Consider the following 25,584-nt stretch of genomic DNA (forward strand, 5'->3'; position numbering starts at 1 on the left):
TGATTTCTTTGGAAGAAAAGTCCCATAGCCTACACAGAGAATGGTAGTAGTATTAGAAGCTTACATATTCATAGACTATATGAAAGCTATTTTTAAGCAGCTTATGGCTTTGCCAGTTTTGTACTTAATAGCATGAATCAGAATGCCTTTATTCACAGTTATTTGAATGTTCCTTCTACTTCAGAGATTGACCTATTTTTTGTGTGTTTTTATTATAAAAGGAAATATGGGCTTGATCTGGTTTCTGAGGGATAGTAACTTAATCTTTGGGATTGCTTAGGCTCCACAGTTTGATCTGTAGCACAGATACCAAACCAAAGACCATTATGTGGGTCTGAGCAAGTGATTCACTTTTGCTCGTTAGAGGAAAGTTCAGAAAGGTTAGTGTTTAGTCAGACGAAATAAAATCTAAGACAACTACCCTTATGATGATACTTTTATGTGAAATCTAAAAAGTAAATAAGCCAAGCAATACATAAGCAAGCCGAGCTCACAGATACGAGAACACAGAGAGGGGGTTGCTAGAAGACCGGGTTGGAGGATGAGAGAAATGGATAAACTGTTTTTGTTTTTAGTAAATTGAATGTTTTGAAAGGTTACTGTTCGGTTATCTTGTACTTTGGGATTATCCTGGATTCTCTAATATAAATGATCTTTTTGAGTTACGGGAAACTGATCAAGCACTGCAGGAAATAAAACTGATTGTCTTAAGTGTCTGCTTTTAAATCAGGTAGTCTGTACTAGTGCACTTTGAAGATATGAGCCTGAATTATTTGCTGAATTATCAGGTCTATTGGGTTATATATTGGTTTCCTTATAGTAGGAAACTTTTTAAATTTATTCTTTATTTTTTAAAGATTTTATTTATTTTTTCATGAGGGACACACACAGAGAGAGAGAGAGAGAGGCAGGCAGAGACACAGAGGAAGAAGCAGGCTCCATGCAGGGAGCCCGACATGGGACTCGATCCCGAGTCTCCAGGATCACACCCTGGGCTGAAGGTGGTGCTAAACCACTGAGCCACAGGGCTGCCCGGAAACGTTTTTTTAAATTACCTTTTAGTTCCTAAGACTTACGTTCAGTAATTGGATCCTACCTAACATTAAATGAGGTTTTGCTTAGGATTACTTCTCAAAATCTTTGTTACCTATTGATTGCTGCTAATCTGGAATTGTAGAAGGGCACTTCTGAAATCTGACTCTGCATGGGAAAAGGTCAGTGTGGGGATTTGAGGTATGGCGATTTGCCACAAACTCTTCTTAACCCTAGGCTTGTTATAGAGCGTATAAGGAAATTAAAATTTCTCTTATGACATCTGAGGGCAAAAAAATTATTTTGTTTGAAAAGTGATCAAGAAGAAGAGACTCTCCCACCAAATCTTTATTATTTGTGTAAACAATCCCTTAAACTGTCAAGGTTCATGGAATTTTGAATTTTAATAGGGTTTCTTTTTTGGCATTCATATTCCAGATCTTAATTAAAAATTCTCTTCTTTTTAGAAAGTGGGCGGGCTTAAAATGTTTAAATATACTACATAGTAAGGTCTGTGTGGCAGAGGAAAGGACAGGGTCTAATCTTGGCACTTCCACCCTCCTCAGGTGAACTGTGACCTTTATCAAAAGCTGCTGCCTCAGCTTGGATCCCATTTTGAGTGTTAATGGCTTTAGCTGGAGACTCATTTGGAAGGCCTTATTTGTTGCTGGATGGTAGTGTTTCCTTTAATGTATTTCATAAGAGAAACTATTAATTCCAGAATGTCAGTGTGTGTTTTTAAAAAGAAATTTGAAAACTTCACATCAGTGTAAGTTGATCCACTTTAAGGTAATAATTTTAACAAAACTTGGTGTGTGAAAAACCCAGATGGTTATAAAAATACACTTCATCCTTCATTACTTCAGAAAACTTCTACACAGATCAATGGAACACTTTAACTGCTGCGTATAAATAACCACACAACTCTACTGCCTTGAAGGGACGTGTGTTGGAAAGGGTGTCGAAAAGCAAAAAATAGCGTAAAATATTTAACACTGCAGACTTTAACACTCACTGCTTTCATTTACTCAAATAACTCCGCCTGAGCAGCTACCACAGTTCAGTGCTAAGCCCTCCAGGAGTCCAGTTCTTTACAGATAAGACTGTTCCTGTCCCAAAGGGACACCAAGTTTTTACCAAGAAATGGTACCGAAATTCTCTCTTCGACATGCTTTGGTTTGCCATTTTTGCCAGGGAGGAGAAAACCAATTTACAATTTTAGTTCCTCACACCAACCAAGAGGTTTAGGGAAAATGCTAATTCCATTTAAACCTGAAAAAAAATTGATTTAAAGCAACTTAATATGGGATGGAATAATAAACATTGTTTCTGTAACAACCTGCCCCTTCTGATACGCAAACCAAAGTTAAGTTTCCGACCTGTTCGGTGTTACAACAAAAACAAAAGCCCAATTCCTGGTTTGTAACATGGGTGGTGGCCCAGACCATGTTGAGGTAAGTACGTGCCTCCTTTTCCAGTGATCTGGTTGCCCTTCTCATCTTGACATTCCAGTGTCAGGCAGGAAGCTTTTGGCAGATCCTTGTCTTTTTTGTACTCTGGGGTATTTTTTAAAGTTCAAAGTGTGTTTTTAAACTGATAAATATTAAGAACTATTAGTAGGAATTAATTAGGGTTAATAAAGGAAAGATCATTAATGAAGATTAGCCTTAACCTTATTTAATGGTAGAGAGAAGATGGGATCTGATATTTAAGAACATTAAACTGTTTTTGTTAGAATGATTTAAGAGTTTGTTAAAGAAAGAGGTAGATCTGGCTGTGGAAAAAAAAAGCAGGGTCATCTAGTAGGTAGTTAGCACACCCAGGGCATTTACAGGCTTTCGTATTAGTAAGTTTTTGCCTTTCCTAGGTTGTGATTAGTATAATTTAATTGTTGTAGCAAACGTATACCATAATTTTGGGGATGAGGTTGGCGTGTGGTGATAAGGCAGCAAGTACAAGTTTACAGTAGCAACACAACATCCCATAGAAAAGCAAGAATCACAGACGGATCGCAGCAGTGTTTCTTAACCTATCTTTCTCCTCCTCAGAAGCCTTTTAGACATTCTTTTCTTAATCAGCCCATTATTTGATCTGAAATATGCAAGGAAATTTTGTAGGACACTGAAGAAGGGATGTTTTAAAGAGAATAGTAAGAAATCTGAGAATAAACAAGTTCATCAGCTATTGAATTTTCTATACATCACTCTCTCTGGCTCATCTGTTCTTTACTTTGGGTAAAGAGTAAAGGAGTAAGTCATGTAGAAGGGAAGAAGCCTTATTAACCTTACAGCATGGAAACTGCCCGTTCTCAGTCCTCTTACTGGCCTCTGCAGTAGATTCCTGTCTCCTTCAGCTTAGCAGTGAAACTAGACAATGCATTTGGCCTGAATCAAATGTTTTTCTTTGGTATAAATTTGTCCCATTTGTTGAAGATCGAGTAATAACAGTAGGGACACAGCTCCGGCCTCGTTGAGAAAAAAGCTGATTATTTCACCTATCAGTACAGAAGGCAAGTAAATATGGATTAATAATAGTAATTCCTTTCAGGGAAAGTATTTCTCAACTCTGATTTTAATGTTATTTTTGATGAAATTATAAGATTGACTATAAAATTTTTTTCCTCCCACTTTGAAAGTGTCAACTCACTTTGTCCTGTTTTCGGAAGGTTCCTGTGAAAGGAATAGGAAGTGCATGGGAAATTAAGCCAGTAGCCTCTGCCTTTTTCCTTGCAGGCCCCAGTAGGGATGGCACCATCAGCGAGGACACCATCCGAGCCTCTCTCATCTCAGCAGTCAGTGACAAGCTGAGATGGCGGATGAAGGAGGAAATGGATCGTGCCCAGGCAGAGCTCAATGCCTTGAAACGAACAGAGGAAGACCTGAAAAAAGGTCATCAGAAACTGGAAGAAATGGTTACCCGTTTAGATCAAGAAGTGGTAAGTAACTCATTGATCAGTTGCAATTTTTAGATATCTACACCTTGGTTACCCTGGAAGTTGTGGGTCTAGTAAGAGAAAATTCTGCATGTCTTTAAGCATTTGAATTTAGCTTCTCTATAGCTTTGTTAGAAACGGAGCCTGTGTTTGCAGTTTGGTGTTTGGGAGCTGGAGGGGAATTAGACCAGTTCTTGGACCAGCTTCATCCTGCGGGACAAGGTTTGAAACCAAGGACGATTGTTTCAATGCTTGATGTAACCAGGAAATAAGAATCTGAGAGAATTCTAAGCCATGATGAAGATCTTCAGACCACGGGTTCACACTTAAAGGTCAGGGAGCCCTTGTACTCAGTCATCCGTAGTGTATGCAGCCTTTAGCTCGTAAACTTCCTCACATTTTTATCAGACTGTTGTGCCCATGTGACTTAATGATGAAGCACTAGCATAATTTAAGTGCCAGTTTGACTCACCACTTTTCATTCCCATGCAGAAGTTATTCCAACAAATGTGTCTGAGGACTCTGGGGACAGTGGTTTGTGTGTGCCCATTAGTCTCACAGAATGGTTCTAGTATGTAAAGTCAACTTCACAGTAGTAGCCAGCGATTTTTAAAAGTTCAGGAAATTGACAGCAGTACAATTCTGAGCCCACAAGCACCACCTACAATATCTTGTAACTAAAGTTCAGGTGTTTGGGGTTCTATCGATTAATCTTCTGTATAGACAGAGGAAAGTTCCTTCTCTGTAGCAGCTGCCAATTTGTTTGGAAAAAAAGACCTCTTTTATGATTTTCATATAAGGAACCTCCTGCTAGAAGGTATCTTGTCTGGTGGCTTAGTTTGTAACATCATTTGTCACTAATAAGTAACAAGCTTATCACTGTCACTGGAAGTGCTCAGCTCAGGGTATTTTCAACATTGTTCTGGGACGCCTGGGTGGCTCAACAGTTGAGCATCTGTCTTTTGCTCAGGGCTTGATCCCAGAGTCACTGGATCAAGACCCACAGGGAGCCTGCTTCTCCTTCTGCCTATGTCTCTATCTCTCTCTCTGTCTCTCATGAATAAATAAATAACATCTTAAAAAAAATTTATTCTGGGCAGCCCGGGTGGCTCAGCGGTTTAGCACTGCCTACAGTCCGGGGCATGGTCCTGGAGACCCGGCTCCCTGCATGGAGCCTGCTTCTCTGCCTCTCTCTCTCTCTCTCTCTCTCTCTCGATTAAATAAATAAAACCTTTTAAAAAAAATTTATTCTGTTCTCAGCATGTTACATCACCCCTCGTCCCCTTTGGCCAGTATATTATTTGACACATTAATCTCAACCATGAGTTGTTTTAAGTATTGCCTTTTTATTTCACAGGTCTGTTTTGGTAAAGTTGAGTTGTAGATTTTTGACCAGCAGATAATTATGTACAGTAAGTATAAAGTCCTCATGCTTGGACTGTTTTGTTTTCAGGCTGAGGTCGATAAAAACATAGAACTTTTGAGAAAGAAGGATGAAGAACTCAGTTCTGCTCTGGAGAAAATGGAAAATCAGTCTGAAAACAATGATATTGATGAAGTTATCATTCCCACAGCCCCACTATACAAACAGATCCTAAATCTGTATGCAGAGGAAAATGCTATTGAAGACACTATCTTTTACCTGGGAGAAGCCTTGAGGCGGGGAGTAATAGATCTGGATGTCTTCCTGAAGGTATGTCTTCTTCAATCTGCTTTCCAGGATCTCAGAACTCAAGTTTTAGAGGCACTGACCTTGAAAGCCACAAACCAAGTGGGTTTTCCTTGTAGGGGAAGTTAAAACTCCTTGTGTTCCCAAAGTGAGGGAGTGAGATCTGTGGCTGCAGCTCCCACCCCCCCAGGCAGCATGAAGCTGCATGTAATTCTTCTTACTACTGTGCCAGAGGGGGGCGGTTAGGAGATACAGTCAGATTGCTGTTGGTTCTTTCAGGTCATACACCATCTAAATTAAGATCACTGACTGACCCACCCATTTGGGATTCTGTTTTGTTTTTTTCTTCTTAATTTTCTTAGAATTGCATGATTTTAGACCCATCTTCCTAGATCAAACAGCCCCGCAAAGTATTGGGCTGCCCTGCTCGTACCAGAGAGTAGTTCCTTCTTGTTTCCGGCTTAATGCTATTATACATACGAGAAGATGTAATGAGCTAGTTTGGGGTACCATTCTCTATTGGGTCATGAAAAGCATGGTTTTAGGAATAGTAGTGGCCACCCTTTGGATATTTGATCCAGCTGCTGCTGGTGCTTCAGTAAACATGCAAGGCTGGTCAGGTCACTTAACTGATCTTGTCTTTCTCACTCTGATTAAGTGGCCAAATCAGTCTTGGACCTGATGCAAGCACACGAATGTCAGGGTATAAGTCAGAGAGCCAAGACTCCCTTTCTGTGTCCCCTCCTTGGGTTCCATAGCTTAGGGAAAGGTGCACCCAGAGAGCCAGAGATATATGCTGTTGCTAGGCAATGGCCAAAAGCTGGTTTATGCTGCTCATTCCCCTGCTTTTTGACAACTGGGGATAGTTGTAGTTATCATAGTTTTATGTAACTTTCATCAGGATCACAGTTCAAGTTTCCCTGGTATCTTGGTATATCTCAGGATATAGTTCAAACTCCCAAGCCAGATCCTGTAATGTGATGCTTTCCCTGTAATGTGATCCTTCATAGGGTCTTAGAAGGGAACTTTCCTTAACACAACCTGCCAGCATCAATCAAGTGAGTTTAAAAAGCCAACCAAAAGAAGTATTGGTTCCAAAGGAAGGTTGATAGGAGTTTAGGATTCTTAGATCCCATCTAGGTTACAAACTGTCTGATACTTCATGCCTGAGTCAAATCCATTCTAAACTGTTGAAACTTTTTCCCCCCTCCCAGCATGTGCGTCTTCTGTCCCGTAAACAGTTCCAGCTGAGGGCACTAATGCAAAAAGCAAGAAAGACTGCCGGTCTCAGTGACCTCTACTGACTTCTCTGATATCAGCTGGAGATTGAGCTCTTCTTAAAGCATTCTTTTCTTCTCTCTCTTTCTCTTATCAGTAGGTGCCCAGAATAAGTTATTGCAGTTTATCATTCAAGTGTAAAATATTTTGAATCAATAATATATTTTCTGTTTTCTTTTGGTAAAGACTGGCTTTTATTAATGCACTTTCTATCCTCTGTAAACTTTTTGTGCTGAATGTTGGGACTGACTATGCTAAATAAAATTTGTTGCATAATTTTTCTCTTTATTGAACGTTTTTAGGAAAAATTAAAGTCTTACTAATAAGAAGCTCGATTTTTGATTTATCAAACAGCATAATATCCATCAAGTTAAAATTTAGCATTATTTATTCTGTAACATATAAAGTAAACTCTGTTTAATATGGGATATACCAGATAAGACATCTAACTTTTTGAGGAATTTGAGTGACTTTTTCTGTGAAAGGTCCTAGGTGGTACCCTCCTACCAGTCCTTGCCTAGATTTGTTACCTTTCTAGGCTTGACTGAAGCAGAACCAGCCATCTTTCTACATGGGCCCCTTGTTTTCATCAAGAAGAAAGGAAGAGGGTGGCAAGTGGTAAGCTATACACCTGAGAATTTGTTACGTAGGAAGCTAAAAGTGCCTACATGCTTTTATTGTCACTTGAAGTCCGTCTTCCTGGTGAGTGAGTGAGTTTGTAGCCAAGTTTGTAACCACCAGTGAGCTGTGGTTCATGCAGATCTCATCTAGGTAGAATAGAATTTTCTCTGTCAAAATGAGGTAGAAAATTCATGAGGTTACAAAGAAAGGTACAATTTAAGATGTTTCAAAATACTTAGGAAGCCAGGCAGCCTACTCTAATACTTCTTTCCAGAAAAGAATGCCCACCTTGGTCCCAGTCATCACTGAAGGGTTTATACAGTTTAGATCTTTTATAAAAATTACCAGAATAGGGGTGCCTGGCTGGCTAAGTCAGTGGAATATGTGACTCTTGATCCGGGGGTTGTGACTTCACATTCCATAGTGGGCGTATTGATTACTTAAAAAAACAAAATCTTAAAAAAATTATCAAAATAAAAGCAAGGCCAAATCAAGGTTTAATTTAGTATTAGGATTGGAACTACCATTTAGTTATTTTTGTGTATGCATGCATTTTGACCTTGTAGAGAAAGTTACAGGTTTTTTATAGTGTATGAATGAATAGGTATCAACCAGCCAGAACAAAAGAATCAGAAACTCTACAAACACATTTTACACATATCATTCTTTGAACACATCATTCTTTATAAAGAATATATACACACACACACACACAAAAACAGGCAAGAGCTAGTCACATAGGAATTGTAAAAATGTAAAATGTAAAAATTATAAAAATGAAGTATCATCCAACATCTGGATGCTCAAACAGGAATTTAAGTTGGTTCAAAATTTTGACGTATCTAATCCTATAACTACTATCTCTCCTTCCTTAACTTCAAAATGGAAGCTTTAAGCAACTTTAAAACTTGGCTCCTTCAGAATTTCCCAAAGAGTTTCTGTACTCTTTTTCAAAGGAGCCTCCTCTTTGCGGGGGTCAGCTTTATTACCGTTACAAGATCTTTAAAACCCTTCTCTCCCAGGACATAAGAAACACTAAGGAATACTTCTTTTATTCCACTGAGGCCCTGCAAGTAAAGGTTTAATAATTCTTCCTTTTCTTTCTTCTAACAAAGGTCTACAACATGAAAAACAACAGTTGCTGGGTAAATGAGTATTTAACAGCTTTATGGCAGAAAAACAGACCAAGAGGACAGAGAACAATTTAAAACAGATGGTTAGACATATTTTATTTTTCAAATTCACCAGCCCTCTTTCCACATGGGCCCCAAGCTCTGGCCATTTTTGCTGAGAACCACTCTCCTTTTCCTTTCTCCTTACCCTCCAATCATTTCCTATCAGGGAATCACTTCAAAATTTCAGTTACTTTATTCCCAATGATATGAGTCCATTTGGCTTTAACCTGTCACATTCAGAGTTTTACGTCAGGCCTCAACTTCCCCTTCTCCAGGAGACTTGGAGTACTTTTGTAACTAGCGATTCTTTCTTAGGTCTCTCCATTGGACATAATTGGAACTCTTAGGGAACAACTCAAAATGGAGCAAGATCTACCCTCAATGGTTCCCAATATTATCAGATATTTGTAGAGTTAAACTTTTATGTAATTGAATGTAATAAATACCAGGACAAAGGTCTACAAAGATAAGCCCCTCTACCACCACCACCACCCCTTTCTCTATTTTAGCAGCAACAAAGAATAGGTTTTAGGAAAAGACACAAGATCAACCTCAAAAAGTAATTGTTCCTCACAAATGTTCTTTTATCCCTATTTTATGTTAATGTTAAATGGTTTTTCAAACATAAACATCCTACCTTACTTACAGTAGAAACTGGATGTACTCTCCTAAGGTTCTTCAAAATACTTTCCATTAAATCAGCTACAGATAGGGTTACATGCCAAGAAGTATATCCTTTCTTTTTAATCATCTCTTAGCCACTGTGGAGTTAGAAGAAATCATGAACATAAGAAGTTAACTTTATTTGTTTATTTTTAAATTTTTCTTTATTTATTCATGAGAAGACACACACACAAAGAGAGAGAGAGAGAGAGAGGCAGAGACACAGGCTCCATGCAGGGAGCACGACGTGGGACTCGATCCCAGGTCTCCAGGATCACGCCCTGGGCTGAAGGCGGCGCTAAACTGCTGAGCCACCGGGCTGCTCAGAAGTTAACTTCAGAAGAAATAATTGTCATTGAACATCCATTTTGTGACAACCTATCTTGACAGTGCCACAAAACTGAAATGTTTCCATGAATTTCCCCTAGAAATTTTTTCTTTCCCCTAGAAATTTCTTACAGCAGTTGGTTATTTAAGGTAAACAGTCCTGAGGATAAGTACAGAGTTACAGAAATTAATATGAAATCAATTTTACAACTATATAACAATTTGAAAAAATATATTGTCAACAAGAGAGTACCTACAGTGTTTAGGGGCAGGCTTAGTAGTGAGTGAGATGGACTCAGTCCCTGACTGCTTGAGAATTTATAACCTGGTGAATATGATCACACAAAAATAAAAGAAAATGCAAAACTGACATATTACCTGGCAACTACTTTGTGGACATTTCCCACTGCTCAGGATCTTTATCAGTTCCAAATACAAATTCAGGTCCTTCGGAGAGACCCCAGCAAACTTCATTCCACATTGGAACTGAGAAAAAGACACCAAAAATTCTTTTTATTACACGGTATTATATGACAGGGCATTTTTTTAAGTATTAGCAAAGCTGTTATAATTGCCCTAAGTGGTTTTCAAATAGGAAGGTTCAACAGAACTATCAGATTCAGATGTCTTAAGTGTTGCCCCAAATCCACTAAACTAAAATCTCTCTGGAGATAGGGCCTATCATCTTGGCAGAGATTCTCCAAACACGAAAGTGACAGTTTTATTTTATTTTTTTTGTAAAGATTTTATTTATTCATAGAGACACACACAGAGAGAGAGGCAGAGACACAGGCAGAGAAGAAGCAGGCTCCATGTAGGGAGCCCGATGTGGGACTCGATCCCAGGTCTCCAGGATCACGCCCCAGGCTGCAGGCGGCACTAAACCGCTGCGCCACTGGGGCTGCCCAAAAGTGACAGTTTTAAACTTGGAACTACAGATAAGTTTTGACCTTTATATGAATGGATTTCAAGGGTTCTTAGAAAAAACAAAGGAAAAAAAGGACTACTCTCACCATAGCACGCCTCTTCCCTGTAATCTTCTCCAGCTAATATGAAGAACTTGTGGGGTGCCTGGGTGGCATAATCAGTTGAGTGTCCTATAACACTGTTAACTACACTGGAATTAAAACAAAAACTAAAGATATAAATAAGTTTAAGGCTAAAGGATGGAAATTTATACACCATACAAATGTTAACCATTAAATGTTAATGTAGTTCTATTAGTATCAGACAAATTTTTTAAGTTACTAGAAACAAAGGGATATTTTAAAATAATAAAGAGTAATTCATCAGTAAGTTATAACCATTATAAACATAGGCCCTTAAGATACATCAAGCAAAACTAAGGTAAAAGTAAACAACTCAATAATAAAAATCGAAAGTTTCAACACCCCACTCTTGATTATGGATAGAACTATTCAGGTAATCACCAAAGAGCCAGAAGACCTGAACAGCCAAATACTACCAACCAATTAGAACTAAGTGACACAGAACCCCCAACAACAGCAGAATATATATGCTCAAGGGCACATGCAATCTTTTCCATGCCAGGCCACAAAATAAATCTTAACAAATCTCAGAGAGTTGAAATACAAAGTATATTCTCATGCCAGAATAGAAATCTGAAAAAAAAAAAACCATAAATATGAAAAATACACAAATATTTGACAAACAACACACTCCCCTAAGTAATGAGTGAGTGGTTCAAAACAAAATCTTAAGAGATTCTTCCTCCCACTGCCAAGTTATACAGAGGCAGAGGCTCAGGTGCCATGTAAGTTTTGCCTCCACTCATAACCTACTGCCAAGGCCTAGGAAGGCACTGCTGCTGTTAGTGGATGTTAATACGGCTTCATAAGATGCTGAAGGCTGCCCTCATCTACAATGGCCTAGCATGTAGAAATAATCAAGATGCCAAAGCCTTAGAGAAGTACCAAGCCCATCATCTTTGTGTGTTCCATCCAAATATGAGTGTGTGTGTGTGTGTATACACACAAACTTTGGTGACTCTCTTTTGTGCTGAACACCAAATTAACCTAATTAGTCTGTAAAAGTGATAGAGGGAAAACCCTATAAAGTTGCTGTTCTGTGGTAGTTAAGGACTATGCCATAGAATCTCGGGCCAAGCATGTCCTCAAGGAGTACTTCAAATGCAAGAAAAATTTAAAAACTTAGCTCTTATTCCTCAAAAGAGGGGGAAAATATTGAGAAATATAAAAATACTTGAGACAAGTAAAACAAAAACACAGTATACCAAAATTTATGGGATGCAGCTTCTCAGAGCCTAAAAGGAAACCAATACCTGTAAATGCCCATTACCAAACAAGATTCCAAATCAATAACCTAACCTTCCATCTTAAAAAATAAGAAAAAGAAGAGCACACTAAACCCAAAGGAAAGAGAGGAAAAGATAATGAAGATTAGGATGGAAATAAAAATGAAGCAAAATACAAAGTCAATAGAGAAAAAAAAACTGACATCGAAAGGGAGTTCTTTGAAAAAATTAACAAAATTAAAAAGCTTAGGCTGGCCAAGCTAGACCAAGAAAAAGGAGAGAGGAATCAAATTACCAAAATCAGGAATGAAAGAGGGGATTATTACTATTGACCTCAGAGAAATAAGATTATATGGAAATACTATGAACAACTAGAAGCCAACAAATTAGATAATTTACATTAAATGGGTAAATTCCTAGAAAGACACAAACTATGAAACTAACAGAAATAGAAAATCTGAATAGATCTACAACAGAGATTAAATCAGTAACTGGGAAATCTTCCAAAAGCAAAGCCTGAGCCCAAGTGCCTTCACTAGGGAATTCTAAACATTCAAACAATACCAGTCCTTCACAGACTCTTCCAGAAAATGGAAGAAGGGATACTTCACTACTCATTCTATGAAGACAGTATTACCAAAAGGTAAACAAAGACCCCCCCTGGAAAACGTTTTTCCTCAAGAATATAAATGGGAACGTCCTCAACAAAATGTTAGCAAACCAAGTCAAACAGCATTAAAATGGATTATAAATAATGACTAAGGGAGATTTATCCCAGAATTGCCTTAACATCCAAAAGCCAATTGGCATGATACATTAATAAAGTACAAAGAAAAAAAAAGTCTCGAGACAAAAAGCATTTGACAGGGCATCTGGATGGCTCTCAGTCTGTCTTTGGCAGGGTCCTGAGATTGAGCCCTGAGTCAGGCTCCCTGCTCAGTGGGGAGCTTGCTTCTCCCTCTTCCCCTGCCCACCCCCTGCTCACTCTCTCTGTCAAATAAATAAAATCTTTTTTTTAATGGCACTTGACAAAATCTCCCTCTCTGAAACCTTTTAAAAAAGCATTTGACAAAATCCACTATTCATGGTAGAAATCCTCAACAAACCAGGAATAGAAGGGAATATCCCTAATAAAGAGTATCTATGAAAAACATTCAACTTACATTATCCTTAAATTGGAAACTAAGATAAGGATGCCCACTCTCACCACTTTTATGAAATACTGTATCGGAGGTCCTAGCCAAGGCAATTATGCAAGAAAGAAAAGCTATTCAGATTAGAAAGGTAAAATAAGACTATTATTCACAGACAATATGATTTTGTATATAGAAAATTCTAAGAATCGGGATCCCTGGGTGGCGCAGCGGTTTGGCCCAGGGCACGATCCTGGAGACCCGGGATCGAGTCCCACGTCGGGCTCCTGGTGCATGGAGCCTGCTTCTCCCTCTGCCTATGTCTCTGCCTCTCTCTCTCTCTCTCTGTGTGACTATCATAAATTAAAAAAAAAAAAAAAATTCTAAGATTCTACTACCTAAAATCTAATCTAAAAATCAAAAAAAGTGGAAGATTTGTAGGCCGAAAACGATAAAATATTGCTGAAAAGTAATTAGAGAAGTCCTAAATAAATAAATGGGAAGACAGCCTATGGACATCAATCAGAAGATTTACTATTATCAAGGTAGAAATACTACCAAAACTAGTCTACAAATTCAATGTACTCAAAAAAAAAAAACAAAAACAAAACAAAAAAACAAATTCAATGTACTCTTTATCAAAATCTCTGCAGGCTTTTTTGCAGAAATTGACAAGCTGGTTCTAAAATTCATGTGGAAATGCAAAGGCCTCAGAAGAGCCAAAACAATCTTGAACAAAGTTGGAGGAGTAACACTTTCTGATTTCAAAACTTACCACAAAGCCAAAGTCGCTCCATAGTATTTGACACATCTAAATACTATGGAGTGACCCTTCATAATATGTTATTTTAACTAAAGAAGAGGATGGCTGGCTCAGTTGGAGAAGCATGCAACTCTTGATCTTGAGGTTGTAAGTTTGAGCCACATTAGATGTGGGGAATACTTAAATAAAATTTATTTTTAAAAAAAGAGGATGGAGAAAAGTGTACATAGAAACAAAAATGTTGGGATCCCTGGGTGGCGCAGCGGTTTAGCGCCTGCCTTTGGCCCAGGGCGCGATCCTGGAGACCCAGGATCAAATCCCACGTCAGGCTCCCGGTGCATGGAGCCTGCTTCTCCCTCTGCCTGTGTCTCTGCCTCTCTCTCTCTCACTGTGTGCCTATCATAAATAAATAAAAATTAAAAAAAAAAAAGAAACAAAAATGTTTTATAAACAATAAAAATTTTAATAGCTACTTATTTAAAATGTAGGGTAAAGGGAAAAGAAGACAGATACTTCTTGTAGCCATGTAAATATTTAATAAAATTATCAAACAAAATTTATTTTAAAGATTTTTATTTATTTATTCATAAGAGACACAGAGAGAGAGGCAGAGACACAGAAAGAGAAGCCGGCTCCACGCAGGGAGCCTGATGTGGGATTCGATCCTGGGACTCCAGGATCACACCCCAGGCCGAAGGGAGGCGTTCAACTGCTGGGCCACCCAGGCATCCCATTTTTTTTTTTTTAAAGATCAAACAAAATTTAAATAACAGTTCCTCAATATCAAAAATTAGATGCATAAATGTAATCACATACTCAGTTTTGTCCTACCTGCAGACAAAATCTATTCCAAATGACTTAAAAATACAGTAATTTGACTGAATATCCCAGCCCAGATTTTTGAGCTCCAGACTCAATCAGCAACTTGTTTGGTATTTCTTCCTGAACGTCTTCAGATATCTCAAATTTAACATGTCTCAATTGGAAGTCTTGATTTTTCTCCCTGCAACCCAACACCCTCTCCTTTCCTGACTCCCACCCCCTTAAAAGCATCCAACCCAAGTAAATGCAAGCCACCAACCAATCAGTTGCTCAAGGAAAAAAAATCCAGAAGTTATTTTTTATTCCTCCCTGTCCCTCACTACATACATTCAACAGTCTTGCACATTTTATCTCCAAAATGTATCTTGAATTTGTCCACTTTATTCATGCACTAGTGAGGAGCTGTACAATTCTGGGAAGTCAGGTGGTAAACTAGAGTGCTACTTTCACTTCTGCACCCTTAATAATCTAGAAAACTGCTCAGATATGAGAGCCTTTAGAATGTAAACTTCAAAAGTTGTATGATTAAGCAAATTATGTTTTCATATGTGCTAATGTTTAAGGAAATCATTATATAGTACATATACACTGATTACAACTGTGCAAAACACATGTTACTTTAAAAGATCAGAACACATTCTGGTTATTATATCAATTCAGAATTGAAATGTTTTCTTCAGGGCACCTGGTAGCTCAGTCTGTTAAGCAGCCAACTCTTGATTTCGGCTCAGGTCATGATCTCAAGCTCCTGGGATCGTGCCATGGGCCAGGCACCATGTTCTGTGGTAAGTCAGCTTGAGGAGTCTCTCCCTCTCCCTCTCCCCCTCCCCCTTGCTCATGCTCTCTCCTTCTTTCTAAAAGTAAATAAGTATATTATATATATATATCTTTAAAAAATCTTTTTTTTCCTACCAAGTTACTAAACCCACTCCCATCCCACAAAAATTATTCACTGAACAATCAAAACAAGCTGACCTGGATTGGAAACAATAATCAGTTTGCAGCATGGACTGTACTAGATAATACTGAGAATCATTCATTTAAACATGGACACATTTTGCTGGACTAAATCAAGGTGTGTTTCTCCTTTTATCTGGTGTGCACCTGCTGTGATAATCACTATGCTGGAGTTTGCAGTGACAAAGTAATCTGGGGGAAAATTTGAATAGAAAACATATTATGGAAGAAAGCATCTGACATTTAAGTACACATTTCCTGTTGGGCTCAATCACCACAGTTTACTGAAGAGTAAGCTTCCTTAGATCTACTATGCCCATAGCACTTCACTAAGTTTTACTAAACTTCAGTAAGTTTTCCTTGCACATTTTTAAAAAAATATTTTATTTATTTGACAAAGAGAGAGCAAGTGACAGCACAAGCAGAGAGAGCAGCAGGCAGGGGGAGAGGGAGAAGCAGGCTCCCTGCTGAGCAAGAAACCCAAAGCAGGGCTTCATCCCAAGACCTTGGGCGCCCAAGGCAGACACTTAACCAACTAATCCACCCAGGAGCCCCATTCTTTGTACATTTTTGAGAAACCTCCTAACATATCTTCTGTACTTCATAGAGTAAGAGGTCAAAATGTATATTAGTCTAGCAAGTGAGAATATTTACGTAAAGAGAGAAGTGGTGTGAAAAGGTCCTGAAGGGAGATCTTGGTTCATTCGTTTCAAGTAATTATCTCATGGGTACCAAGTAAATAGAGTACAGTTGTGAAGAACTTTGGCTTTTGATGGGGCACCTGGGTGGCTCAGTGGTTAAGAGTCTGCCTTCAGTGCAGGTCATGATCTCAGGGTCCTGCGACTGAGCCCTACCTTCTGGCTCCCTGCTCAGCAGGGAGTCTACTTCTCCCTCTCCATTTGCCCCTCCCCTCCCACTTGTGCTCTCTCTCTCTCTCTCTCAACTAAATAAATAAAATCTTTAAAAAACAAAACAAAAAAAGGAACTTAGGCTTTTGAGTCAAATAGAACTGGGTTCAAATCCTTACTCCATTTTATTTAACTTCAGTTCACAGATGCATCATCTGTAAAACCTCACAGAGTTGTGCTAAGGATTAAACAATATACATAAAGTGCTTAGCTCTAGCACAAGTGTCTGGCATAAAACAGACAACTGATTAATAACTGTTATGATAACTACTATTACTGCTGCTCACAGGACTCAGTCTGGTGCTGTAGGAAACCCTGAAAACAAATGGAAGTAAAATCTAATGAAATCAAAACAAGAAGAAAGAAAGAAAAAGAGAGAGAAATAAAGAAATCTTAACAAGATGTTTTAAATGTACAGAGTAGGGACCAACCAGCTTTATAAGAACTGAGGAAGTTTTCATAAAGAGAAATAAAGATGATTTTCTTATTTACTCATGCAGCATTAGAATGTTTATAGTACTGGGGATCCCTGGGTGGCTCAGCAGTTTGGTGCCTGCCTTTGGCCCAGGGCACGATCCTGGGGTCCTGGGATCGAGTCCCATGTTGGGCTCCCTGCATGGAGCCTGCTTCTCCCTCTGTCTGTGTCTCGCCTCTCTCTGTCTATCATGAATAAATAAATAAATAAATCCTTTAAAAAAAAAAAAGAATATTTATAGTACTTAACTATGACATTGGGGCAGCCCCGGTGGCCCAGTGGTTTAATCCCGCCTTCAGCCCGGGGCATGATCCTGGAGACCTGGGATCTAGTCCCACGTCGGGCTCCCCGCGGGGAGCCTGCTTCTCCCTCTGCCTGTGTCTCTGCCTCTGTGCCTCTCATGAATAAATAAATAAAATCTTAAAAAAAAAAAAAAACTATGACATTAACCTTTGCTAGAAACAATGTTTGGCATTTTCATGAAAAGACTGCCATTTTGAAGATCCACTGTCTCACCAATTTGCCTTCAATATCCACAAAGGCAAGTTCATCACTCAAGCCCTAAAAGAAATTAGTCAAAAGCAGGGGGCAGGGAGTAAACCTCTTGATTAAGCGGAGAATGAAAGAAAATTCTTATACCAGCAATCTACTGTACCTTTTGAGTTATTAGACTCAAAGAAGACATGTTCAACATTTCATGATATAAGAGTCCAAGCCACGGGTGCCTGGGTTGCTTAGTTAAGCATCTGCCTTCTGCTCAGGTCATGATCCCAGGGTCCTGGGATCCAGCCCCATATCGGGCTCCCTGCTCAGGGAGGAGAGTCTGCTTTTACCACTTCTGCCCTCCCCTCTCTGCACTAACTTTTGCTGTCTCTCTCAAGTAAAATTTTTTAAAAAATTAGAAAGTCCAAACCAAAAGAGATTCAAGTTACAAAGAAAGTTTCAGTTCACAATTAGGAATTATAAAAACATAATTTTTTTTTTTAAGATTTTATTTACTTATTCATGAGACACACAGAATGAGAGGAAGAGACACAGAGAGAGGGAGAAGCAGGATCCCTTTGGGGAATCCGACGCAGAACTCAATCCCAGGACCCTGGGATCATGACCCAAGCCAAAGGCAGATGCTCAACCACTGAGCCATCCAGGTGCCCCCAAAACAGAAACCTTTTAGTAAATAGATGGGTCTCTGCAGGTAGTGAATACCTCTTTAAGCTGAGGCTGCACAGTGACAAAGCAGAGATTCCGTAAAAGGAATTTCTCATCAGACTATGAGCTCCTTGAGAAGAGGAAGTATTTGTTCTCCACTCTGGTGCTTAGCACCTACCTAGCACATAGGAGCTCAATAACAGTTTTTTAAATAAATGGATTCAAATATAAGGTCTTTCCAAACTCTAAAATTTTATAGTTCTATAATCAGGTGATATTACCTGCAAAACAGTACTATATATTTCTAGCATGCTACTTTATGTGTAAGAAAGGAGGGAAAATAATATATTTGTATTTGCAAAAGAAACACTTGGAAGGTACACAAGAAACTAATTAAATAGGTACCTATAGCAGATGTTGGGGGGAATGCTGGATGAAAACTGGATGAAATATATACTTCACCATGTATATCTGTTTATATTACTTTTATTTTGTAACCTTGTATCTTTTGAAAAGAAATGTTTTAAATAACTACAAATTTTAAATAACTACAAATATTTTTTAAATATTTATTTGAGAAAGAGCAAGAGAGATCAGAAGAAGAGGAAGAAGCAGACTCACCACTGAGCAAAGAGCCTGATGTAGGGCTTCATCCCAAGACCTGAAGGCACTTAATTGACTGAGCCACCCAGACATCCCTACAAATTTTAAATAACAAAAATATTCACTGAAAAAAATGACTATACTTAGAAATAATCATCTACAATGTAAACATATGTTCAACTTATATTATTGGATACCTTACATTATTCTAATTAATAGAAATCCAAAACCAAGCACTTTAAATTTTAAACTACATCATAACTGATTAGCTTAGAAGTCTAAATTCCAACACAAGGGAAATATTGATTGTTGCTGAATGAGATGCCAATGCTTTCTGAGTACTCTGAATTATTCAGTGATTGTACTAAGTAGCAGAATTCTATAGTATCAATAAAACCATCTTTGAAAAGCTAATTTTAAAAATGCACTGAACTCTACTAGCAATAAGCATACCCAGCACCCAGATCCTGGTTTATATAATCCTATTCTCCAATAACAGGAACTAGAGATTCCTGGAAAAAGGCTGATTTGGGCCTGGAGCAGAAAATATACCAGTTGAAAAAGCTGAAACACCTTATAGTGCCAGAGAGTAAGGAAGTACTCAAAACAAAAGCCCTATGTCAATGGGACATGTTAAAGGTACACAGTAGCCAATGGAATAAGCTTCCAGTGGCCAAAGCTGGAATAATGTGTGAAATAAATTCAATGAAGACATATGGGATTATGACCCAAAATATAAAATAAAATCCATGAATCCATACTAATATTTACAAATGAATTAACAGGGTGGAAGAAACAAATCTCCCATGCAGAATTCCAAAGAATTTATGAAGACACTCCACCCTCAGAGGGAACATAACTCCTTTTTATAAAATTTTTTTAAGATTTTATTTATTTATTCATGAGAGACGGGGGGAGGGAGGGCAGAGACACAGGCAGAGGGAAAAGCAGGCTCCATGCAGGGCGCCCAACATGGGACTCAATCCCAGGTCTCCAGGATCACGCCCTGCGCTGAAGGCAGCGCTAAACCACTGAGCCACCCGGGCTGCCCAACTCCCTACTCTTTAAGTGTGAACTGCACATATAGAACTTCCTTCTAAAGAGTATAGTATGGAAAGGGGAAAAGAAAAGTAGAGAAACCTAACACAACCTCAGCCAGGTGACTGAAGGCAACATCAACTATGGTAAGTCACGTCTACAGTACGTACTCTGGTGAGGTGATGAAAATGGCACTTTACCTCTGTGTCTTCCTCCCAAAAATCTATAACCTCAGTCCAACCATGAGAAAAATACCAAATTCCAATAGAGGGGCATTCTACAAAATACCTGACCAGTAATCCTCAAAATTACGTCATCAAAAAAAGTCTAAGAATCTGTCCCAGTTGCCTTTTTCCCTCTGGGCCACCAACATGCCATCTAGACTGAGGAAGACCCAGAAACTTCGGGGTCCTGTGAGCCATGGCCACAGCCACATCAGCAAGCACTGGAAGCACCCAGGAGGCCGGGGTAATGCTGGTGGCATGCATCATCACAGGATCAACTTTGACAAATATCACACAGGTTACTTTGGAAAAGTCGGTATGAGACATTACCACTTAAAGAGGAACCAGAGCTTCTGCCCAACTGTCAACCTTCATAAACTGTGGACCTTAGTCAGTGAGCAGACATGGGTAAATGCCACCAAAAACAAGACTGGAGCTACTATTATCGATGTGGTGCGATCGGGCTACTACACAGTTTTGGGAAAGGGAAAGCTCCTAAAACAGTCTCTCATCATGAAGGCCAAATTCTTCAGTAGAAGAGCTGAGGAGAAGATAAAGGGTATGGGGGGTGTCTGCGTTCTAGTAACTTGAAGCCACATAGGGGGAGGTTCATTAAATGCTAACAAATGCTTTTCAAAAAAAAAAAGAAAAAGAAACTGTCATAGTCTAGGAGGAGCCTAAGGGTACATGATGACTAAGTGTAATGTGGTATCCTTTGATGGGATCCTAGAACAGAAAAAAAAAAACATTAGGTAAAAAACTAAGGAAATCTGGGTAATGTATGGACTTCAGTTAATGATGATGTACAGATGTTGACTCATAAATTATGACAAATGTACCACATTATGTTAATAACTGGATGTGGGGACACCTGGGTGGCTCAGGTTGGGCACCTGCCTTCGCCCTGGGGCATGATCCTGGAGTCCCAGGATTGAGTCCCACATCGGGCTCCCGGCATGGAGCCTGCCTCTGTCTATCATAAATAAATAAATAAATCTTTAACAAATAATAACTGGATATGAGGGGGCACCTGGGTGACTCAGTTGGTTTAGCATATGCCTTCAGCTTGGGTCATGATCCCGGGGTTCTGGGATCCAGCCCCTAGTCGGGCTCCCTGCTCAGCGAGGAGTCACCTCCTCCATCTCCTTCTGCCCCTCCTCCTGCTCTCTCTCTCCAATAAAATCTTTTCTTAAAAAATTTAAAAAATAACTGGATATGAGGTAAAGATAAAACTCTGTACTATCTTTTCCATTTTTCTGTAAATCTAAAACTGTTCTTAAAAAAGAAGGTCTAGGGATGCCTGGGTGCCTCAGTGGTTGAGCATCTGCCTTCAGCTTGGGTCATGATCCTGGGAGTCCTGTGTCAGGCTCCCTGCTCAGTTAGGGGCCTACTTCTCCCTCTGTCTCTGCCCCTCCCCCTGCTCATGTTTGCTCTTTCTCTCTCTCTCTCTCAAATACATAAATTTAAAAATAAATAAACTATGTTGTTCTGGGGATCCCTGGGTGGCTCAGCGGTTTAGTGCCTGCCTTCAGCCCAGGGCGTGATCCTGGAGACTCGGGATCGAGTCCCCCTGCATGGAGCCTGTGTCTCTGTCTCTCTCATGAATAAATAAATAAATCTTTTTTTTAAGGTATTTTAAACTCAATGTCTCTGGACACTTTCCATATTTATAAAAATCAAGGTGGGTAGAATATCCGCTCTCTGCATTTGCTGCCCAGTACTTTCTTCCTCTTTACACGCATTTGGCTTTTTTCTTTCATTCAACTACTAAGTGTCTATTATACTAGGCATGGTTCTAGACTTGGGATACAGCAATAAATGGAATAGATTCTTGCCCTCATAGATATCACATTATAAAGTTTACATACTGATATAGAATTCCGTAACTTTCAAAAACACTGCTGTTTACTAGGTTTGTACCATAAATTTCTGCCAGTAAAGTACTAAACAATTCTTACTGACAATTCCTTCCTTATCAGCAAGGAGTGATTTAAGGCATGGCCACCTCCTTGGGGCCCCTGGTGGCTCAGTTGGTTGAACATCCAACTTTTGGTTTGGGCTCAGGTCATGATCTCAAGGTCCTGGGATGGAGGCCCAGGTGAGGCTCCACCCTCAACGGAGAGTCGGCTTGGGATTTTTTCTCTCCTTCTGCCTCTACTCCTCCAGGAAGGGAGGGAGGGAGGAAGGAAATAAAAAAAAAGAAAAAAGAAAAGAAAAGGCAAGCCAAGGCAGAAGGAAGGAGAGAGGGAGGGTGGAGGGAGGGAGGAAGGGAGAAAGGAAGAAGGGAAGGAAGATAGATATCACTACTTCCTTGAATGAAAGAAGTTGCCAAGGCTATAGCCAAGAAAGAGAGATTAAAGTGAGCCTTAACCTGGGGATTTGTAGAGCCATTGTGCACCACATCTTCTAAGACATACAAATGCTATAGTTGTCAGCATCATAGAACTCAAGCTCTAGGAGCTCATAGCTATTTCCTTTTTCTTACAGATAGGACTTAATCCCTCCCAAAAAGAACCCTCAAAGCAGAGATAGTAAATACACCTTTTACTTCAAGGTTTTCTGTACATATTATCTGTATACTTGTCTATTCATGCAACCTGCCTTTTTTCTTCCTTTGTAAAACAGATTTAATCATTAATTTGGGGGTCTTATTAGATAACATAAAGCATATTGTTTTCAGTATTGTTGATACTGACAACAAATGTATTGGTTTTAATGTATATGCATTCTTCATTAGCAATGATGACACTGCTGATAAAGGCATTATACAGTTGATAGAACAAAATGAGTCATTGGGAATTCATATGACTGGACAGAGGCTGACATTCTTAGTGTCTTAAGGATACTTATGTCATCTAGCACCAATCCTTTACATCTAATAATCATACCAAGATTAAAGTACAGGAAGGTAGCTTAAGGACATTTAACATATATTCAATTAATAAAAGCAAAGTATAGCTCCAAGAATTTATTATTATTTACTAAAACATTATGGGTTCGAGAACATTATGTGATGTTCTTAGAAAGGGGTCCGAATCTTTTTAGTTCCATGTCTAGCCATTTAACAGGAAGCTAACTTTATCTACTACATCGATACTAAGAACTGAATATTAAAATTAATCTAACAAGGGGGTAAGGAAGAAGGGAAATAAAGACAGGCTAGGAAATAGGAGACAGATTTTTTTTTTTTTTTTAGTATTTTATTTATGAGAGACACACAGAGAGACAGAGGCAGAGACACAAGCAGAGGGAGAAGCAGGCTCTAGCAGGGAGCCCGACATGGGACTCGACCCCGGGTCTCCAGGATCACGCCTGGGGCTGAAGGCAGACACTAAACTGCTGAGCCACCCGGGCTGCCAGGAGAGAGATTTTTAAAGGAAAAAGACTATTGTATTTGGTACTCATAGGACACCCACCACAACGGGGTAGTGCACTTTTTTTCTGTCACCTATTTCCTAGTCAAGCAGGGGTACTTCACATTGTGATCACATGAGCGAAAGTGAAATGCCGACATTCTAACACATAGGATACGGTAACAAAAACTAGAAAAAGCAGCCCCCTCTGGGTGAGACGATTAGAAAAGTGACCTTTTCCTCTGGACTAGGCCGGCAGGGACTGGATAGGGCCCCCACTCACCCCCTTAACTGGATACAACCTGCACCACCGTATCAGCACCTTTACATCCCCAGGAGGGAAACTTGGTTGACCCTAGGGCACAGCGCACGTAACTTACTCTTAGTAAGATGTTGATGGGCAGCCCCGGTGGCTCGGCGGTTTAGCGCCGCCTTCGGCTCAGGGCCTGATCCCGTGGTCCTGGGGTCCCAGGATCGAGTCCCACGTCGGGCTCCCTGCAGGAGTCTCTGCCTCTCTCTGTGTCTCATGAATACATAAATTCTTAAAAAAAAAAAAAGTGTTGATTGCACAGGCCATACCAATACTGGAGATCTTTACTGCGACCCTCAGCCTCCTGTGAGGTGAAGTTCTTAGCTCACGCTGGACAGCCGCCACCTCGGAAACCTACCGCAACGCCGCTCCCAGAGAGAGGCCGACGGAGACCGCCGGGTCCCACTGCGCAGAGGTGCCGCAGACCCGACAGGGACCGGAGGAGGGGCGGGGGTGAGGAGAAGGGCGCTACAGCTAGGGCCTGAGGAGGAGTGACGGCAAGGCGGCCCCGCCCCCCTCCGCGCCCCGGCCTCACTCTCCCCGCAGCAGCCCGGCTCTCACGCGGCGCCTCAGGCTCGGAGCCCACCGACGCCAGGCGCGCAGGACTTCCGGCCGCACGCACGCACGCACGCACGCGGGGCGAGGGGGGGGCAGCCGCTGACGGGGGAGCGGACGCTCTGCGCGGGGCACAGCCGGCCGACGTCCGCAGAAGGTGGCTCCCGCGGAGCCAACGCTCGGCTGGTCTGCGGGACTCCCGCACCCGCTCACGGCTGCCCCTCGAGACACACGCGGAGAGAACGGAGGGAAAGGGCAGAAAAGTCCGAGGCCGCACGGAGGGAAACTGTTGGCGGGAGGCTGCGCAGGCCACGCCCGCTCGAGTGGGCCTCGCGCCTGCGCCTGCTGCCCGTCACCTGCGCCTGCGCTTCGCCCAGCTCGAGCGGGCCTCGAGGCGGCCTCGCGCACGCGGTGCGGCTGCCCTCATGTGCGCCTGCGCCGCCCGTCACGTGCACCTGCGCCACGCCCAGCTCGAGCGGGCCTCGAGGCGGCCTCGCGCACGCGGTGCGGCTGCTCTGATGTGCGCCTGCGCCTGCTGCCCGTCACCTGCGCCTGCTGCCCGTCACGTGCGCCCAGCTCCAGGCGGCCTCGCACCCGCGGAGCGGCTGCCCTCATGTGCGCCTGCACCTGCTGTTCGTCACCTGCGCCCGCCGAGGGCTGCGGGGAGGCTGCTGGGCTCTAAGAGCAGGAGGCGCTAAGATACTGGAGAGCCTCAGCTCTCACGCGGAGCGCTGCTTGCCCCGAGCTCGCCCCCTGGAGAGCCCAGTAAATTTATTTCTAATCAGACCTCGTCTGGATGTATCCAGGAGGGCTGTTTGACTCTCCATGGGGAGCTTTTTGAACTTTTTGCAAAGAGCTGCAGGAGAAAGAGACTCAGTGCTACTTTGAACCCTCTGCAAATGTGAGCTAAAGTGGAAAGAGTAAAAATTTTAAAACTCTCTATGCAAAGGGGATTTCTAAATAATATATGAAACTGTTAAGAATTTCATCAGGGCAGGGCTAATTTAATCGACTAGTGGCTGTTTACACTAGTGGATGGGAAAGCTCGACTCATTATTTATGAAGTAGTTAAACGCAGAATCCAAAATTCCCCTCTTGTCCTTTTTAATCTGGGAACACCACGGTTTCTTCTCTTGTCCCGTCACATTCTACCCTGGTTGTTTCCTAACTCATTTGTGAATCATGATACATAATACACCGCTGACAAATTATAAGAAACAGAGCTGTGTTCCTCAAACTTTTTTCATTCTCCCTCCTTCAAGGGCCTTTTTTTAGACTTTCTCATCCAATTGTTCGGCTCCACCCATCCCCATCATGAAACT

General features: G+C 40.7%; 3 protein-coding genes across 3 annotated transcripts in view; 2 read left to right on the top strand and 1 right to left on the bottom strand.

Moving 5' to 3' along the window:
* Positions 1-7,187, top strand: part of TSG101 (tumor susceptibility 101) — a 42,308-nt gene extending 35,121 nt beyond the window's left edge. The window contains exons 8-10 of the mRNA XM_072793837.1: positions 3,765-3,967; positions 5,418-5,657; positions 6,848-7,187. Coding sequence (XP_072649938.1) covers positions 3,765-3,967; positions 5,418-5,657; positions 6,848-6,937 — 533 coding nt within the window. The 3' untranslated portion in view covers positions 6,938-7,187. The remainder of the gene's footprint in view (positions 1-3,764; positions 3,968-5,417; positions 5,658-6,847) is intronic.
* Positions 7,188-9,344: 2,157 nt separating this feature from the next.
* Positions 9,345-24,689, bottom strand: LOC140614611 (uncharacterized). The gene is made up of 4 exons (XM_072793690.1): positions 24,619-24,689; positions 24,066-24,483; positions 10,076-10,183; positions 9,345-9,468 (listed from the first exon to the last, which is right to left on the bottom strand). The coding sequence occupies exons 1-4, from the start codon at positions 24,687-24,689 to the stop codon at positions 9,451-9,453; spliced, it is 615 nt and encodes a 204-aa protein (XP_072649791.1). The 3' UTR covers positions 9,345-9,450.
* LOC140614696 (large ribosomal subunit protein uL15-like) lies at positions 18,132-22,294 on the top strand. Its single transcript, XM_072793838.1, has one exon. The coding sequence runs from the start codon at positions 20,192-20,194 to the stop codon at positions 20,633-20,635; it is 444 nt and encodes a 147-aa protein (XP_072649939.1). The 5' UTR covers positions 18,132-20,191; the 3' UTR covers positions 20,636-22,294.
* Positions 24,690-25,584: the final 895 nt, after the last annotated feature.

Source organism: Canis lupus, chromosome 23, assembly GCF_048164855.1.
Source record: "Canis lupus baileyi chromosome 23, mCanLup2.hap1, whole genome shotgun sequence".
Taxonomy (NCBI): domain Eukaryota; kingdom Metazoa; phylum Chordata; class Mammalia; order Carnivora; family Canidae; genus Canis; species Canis lupus.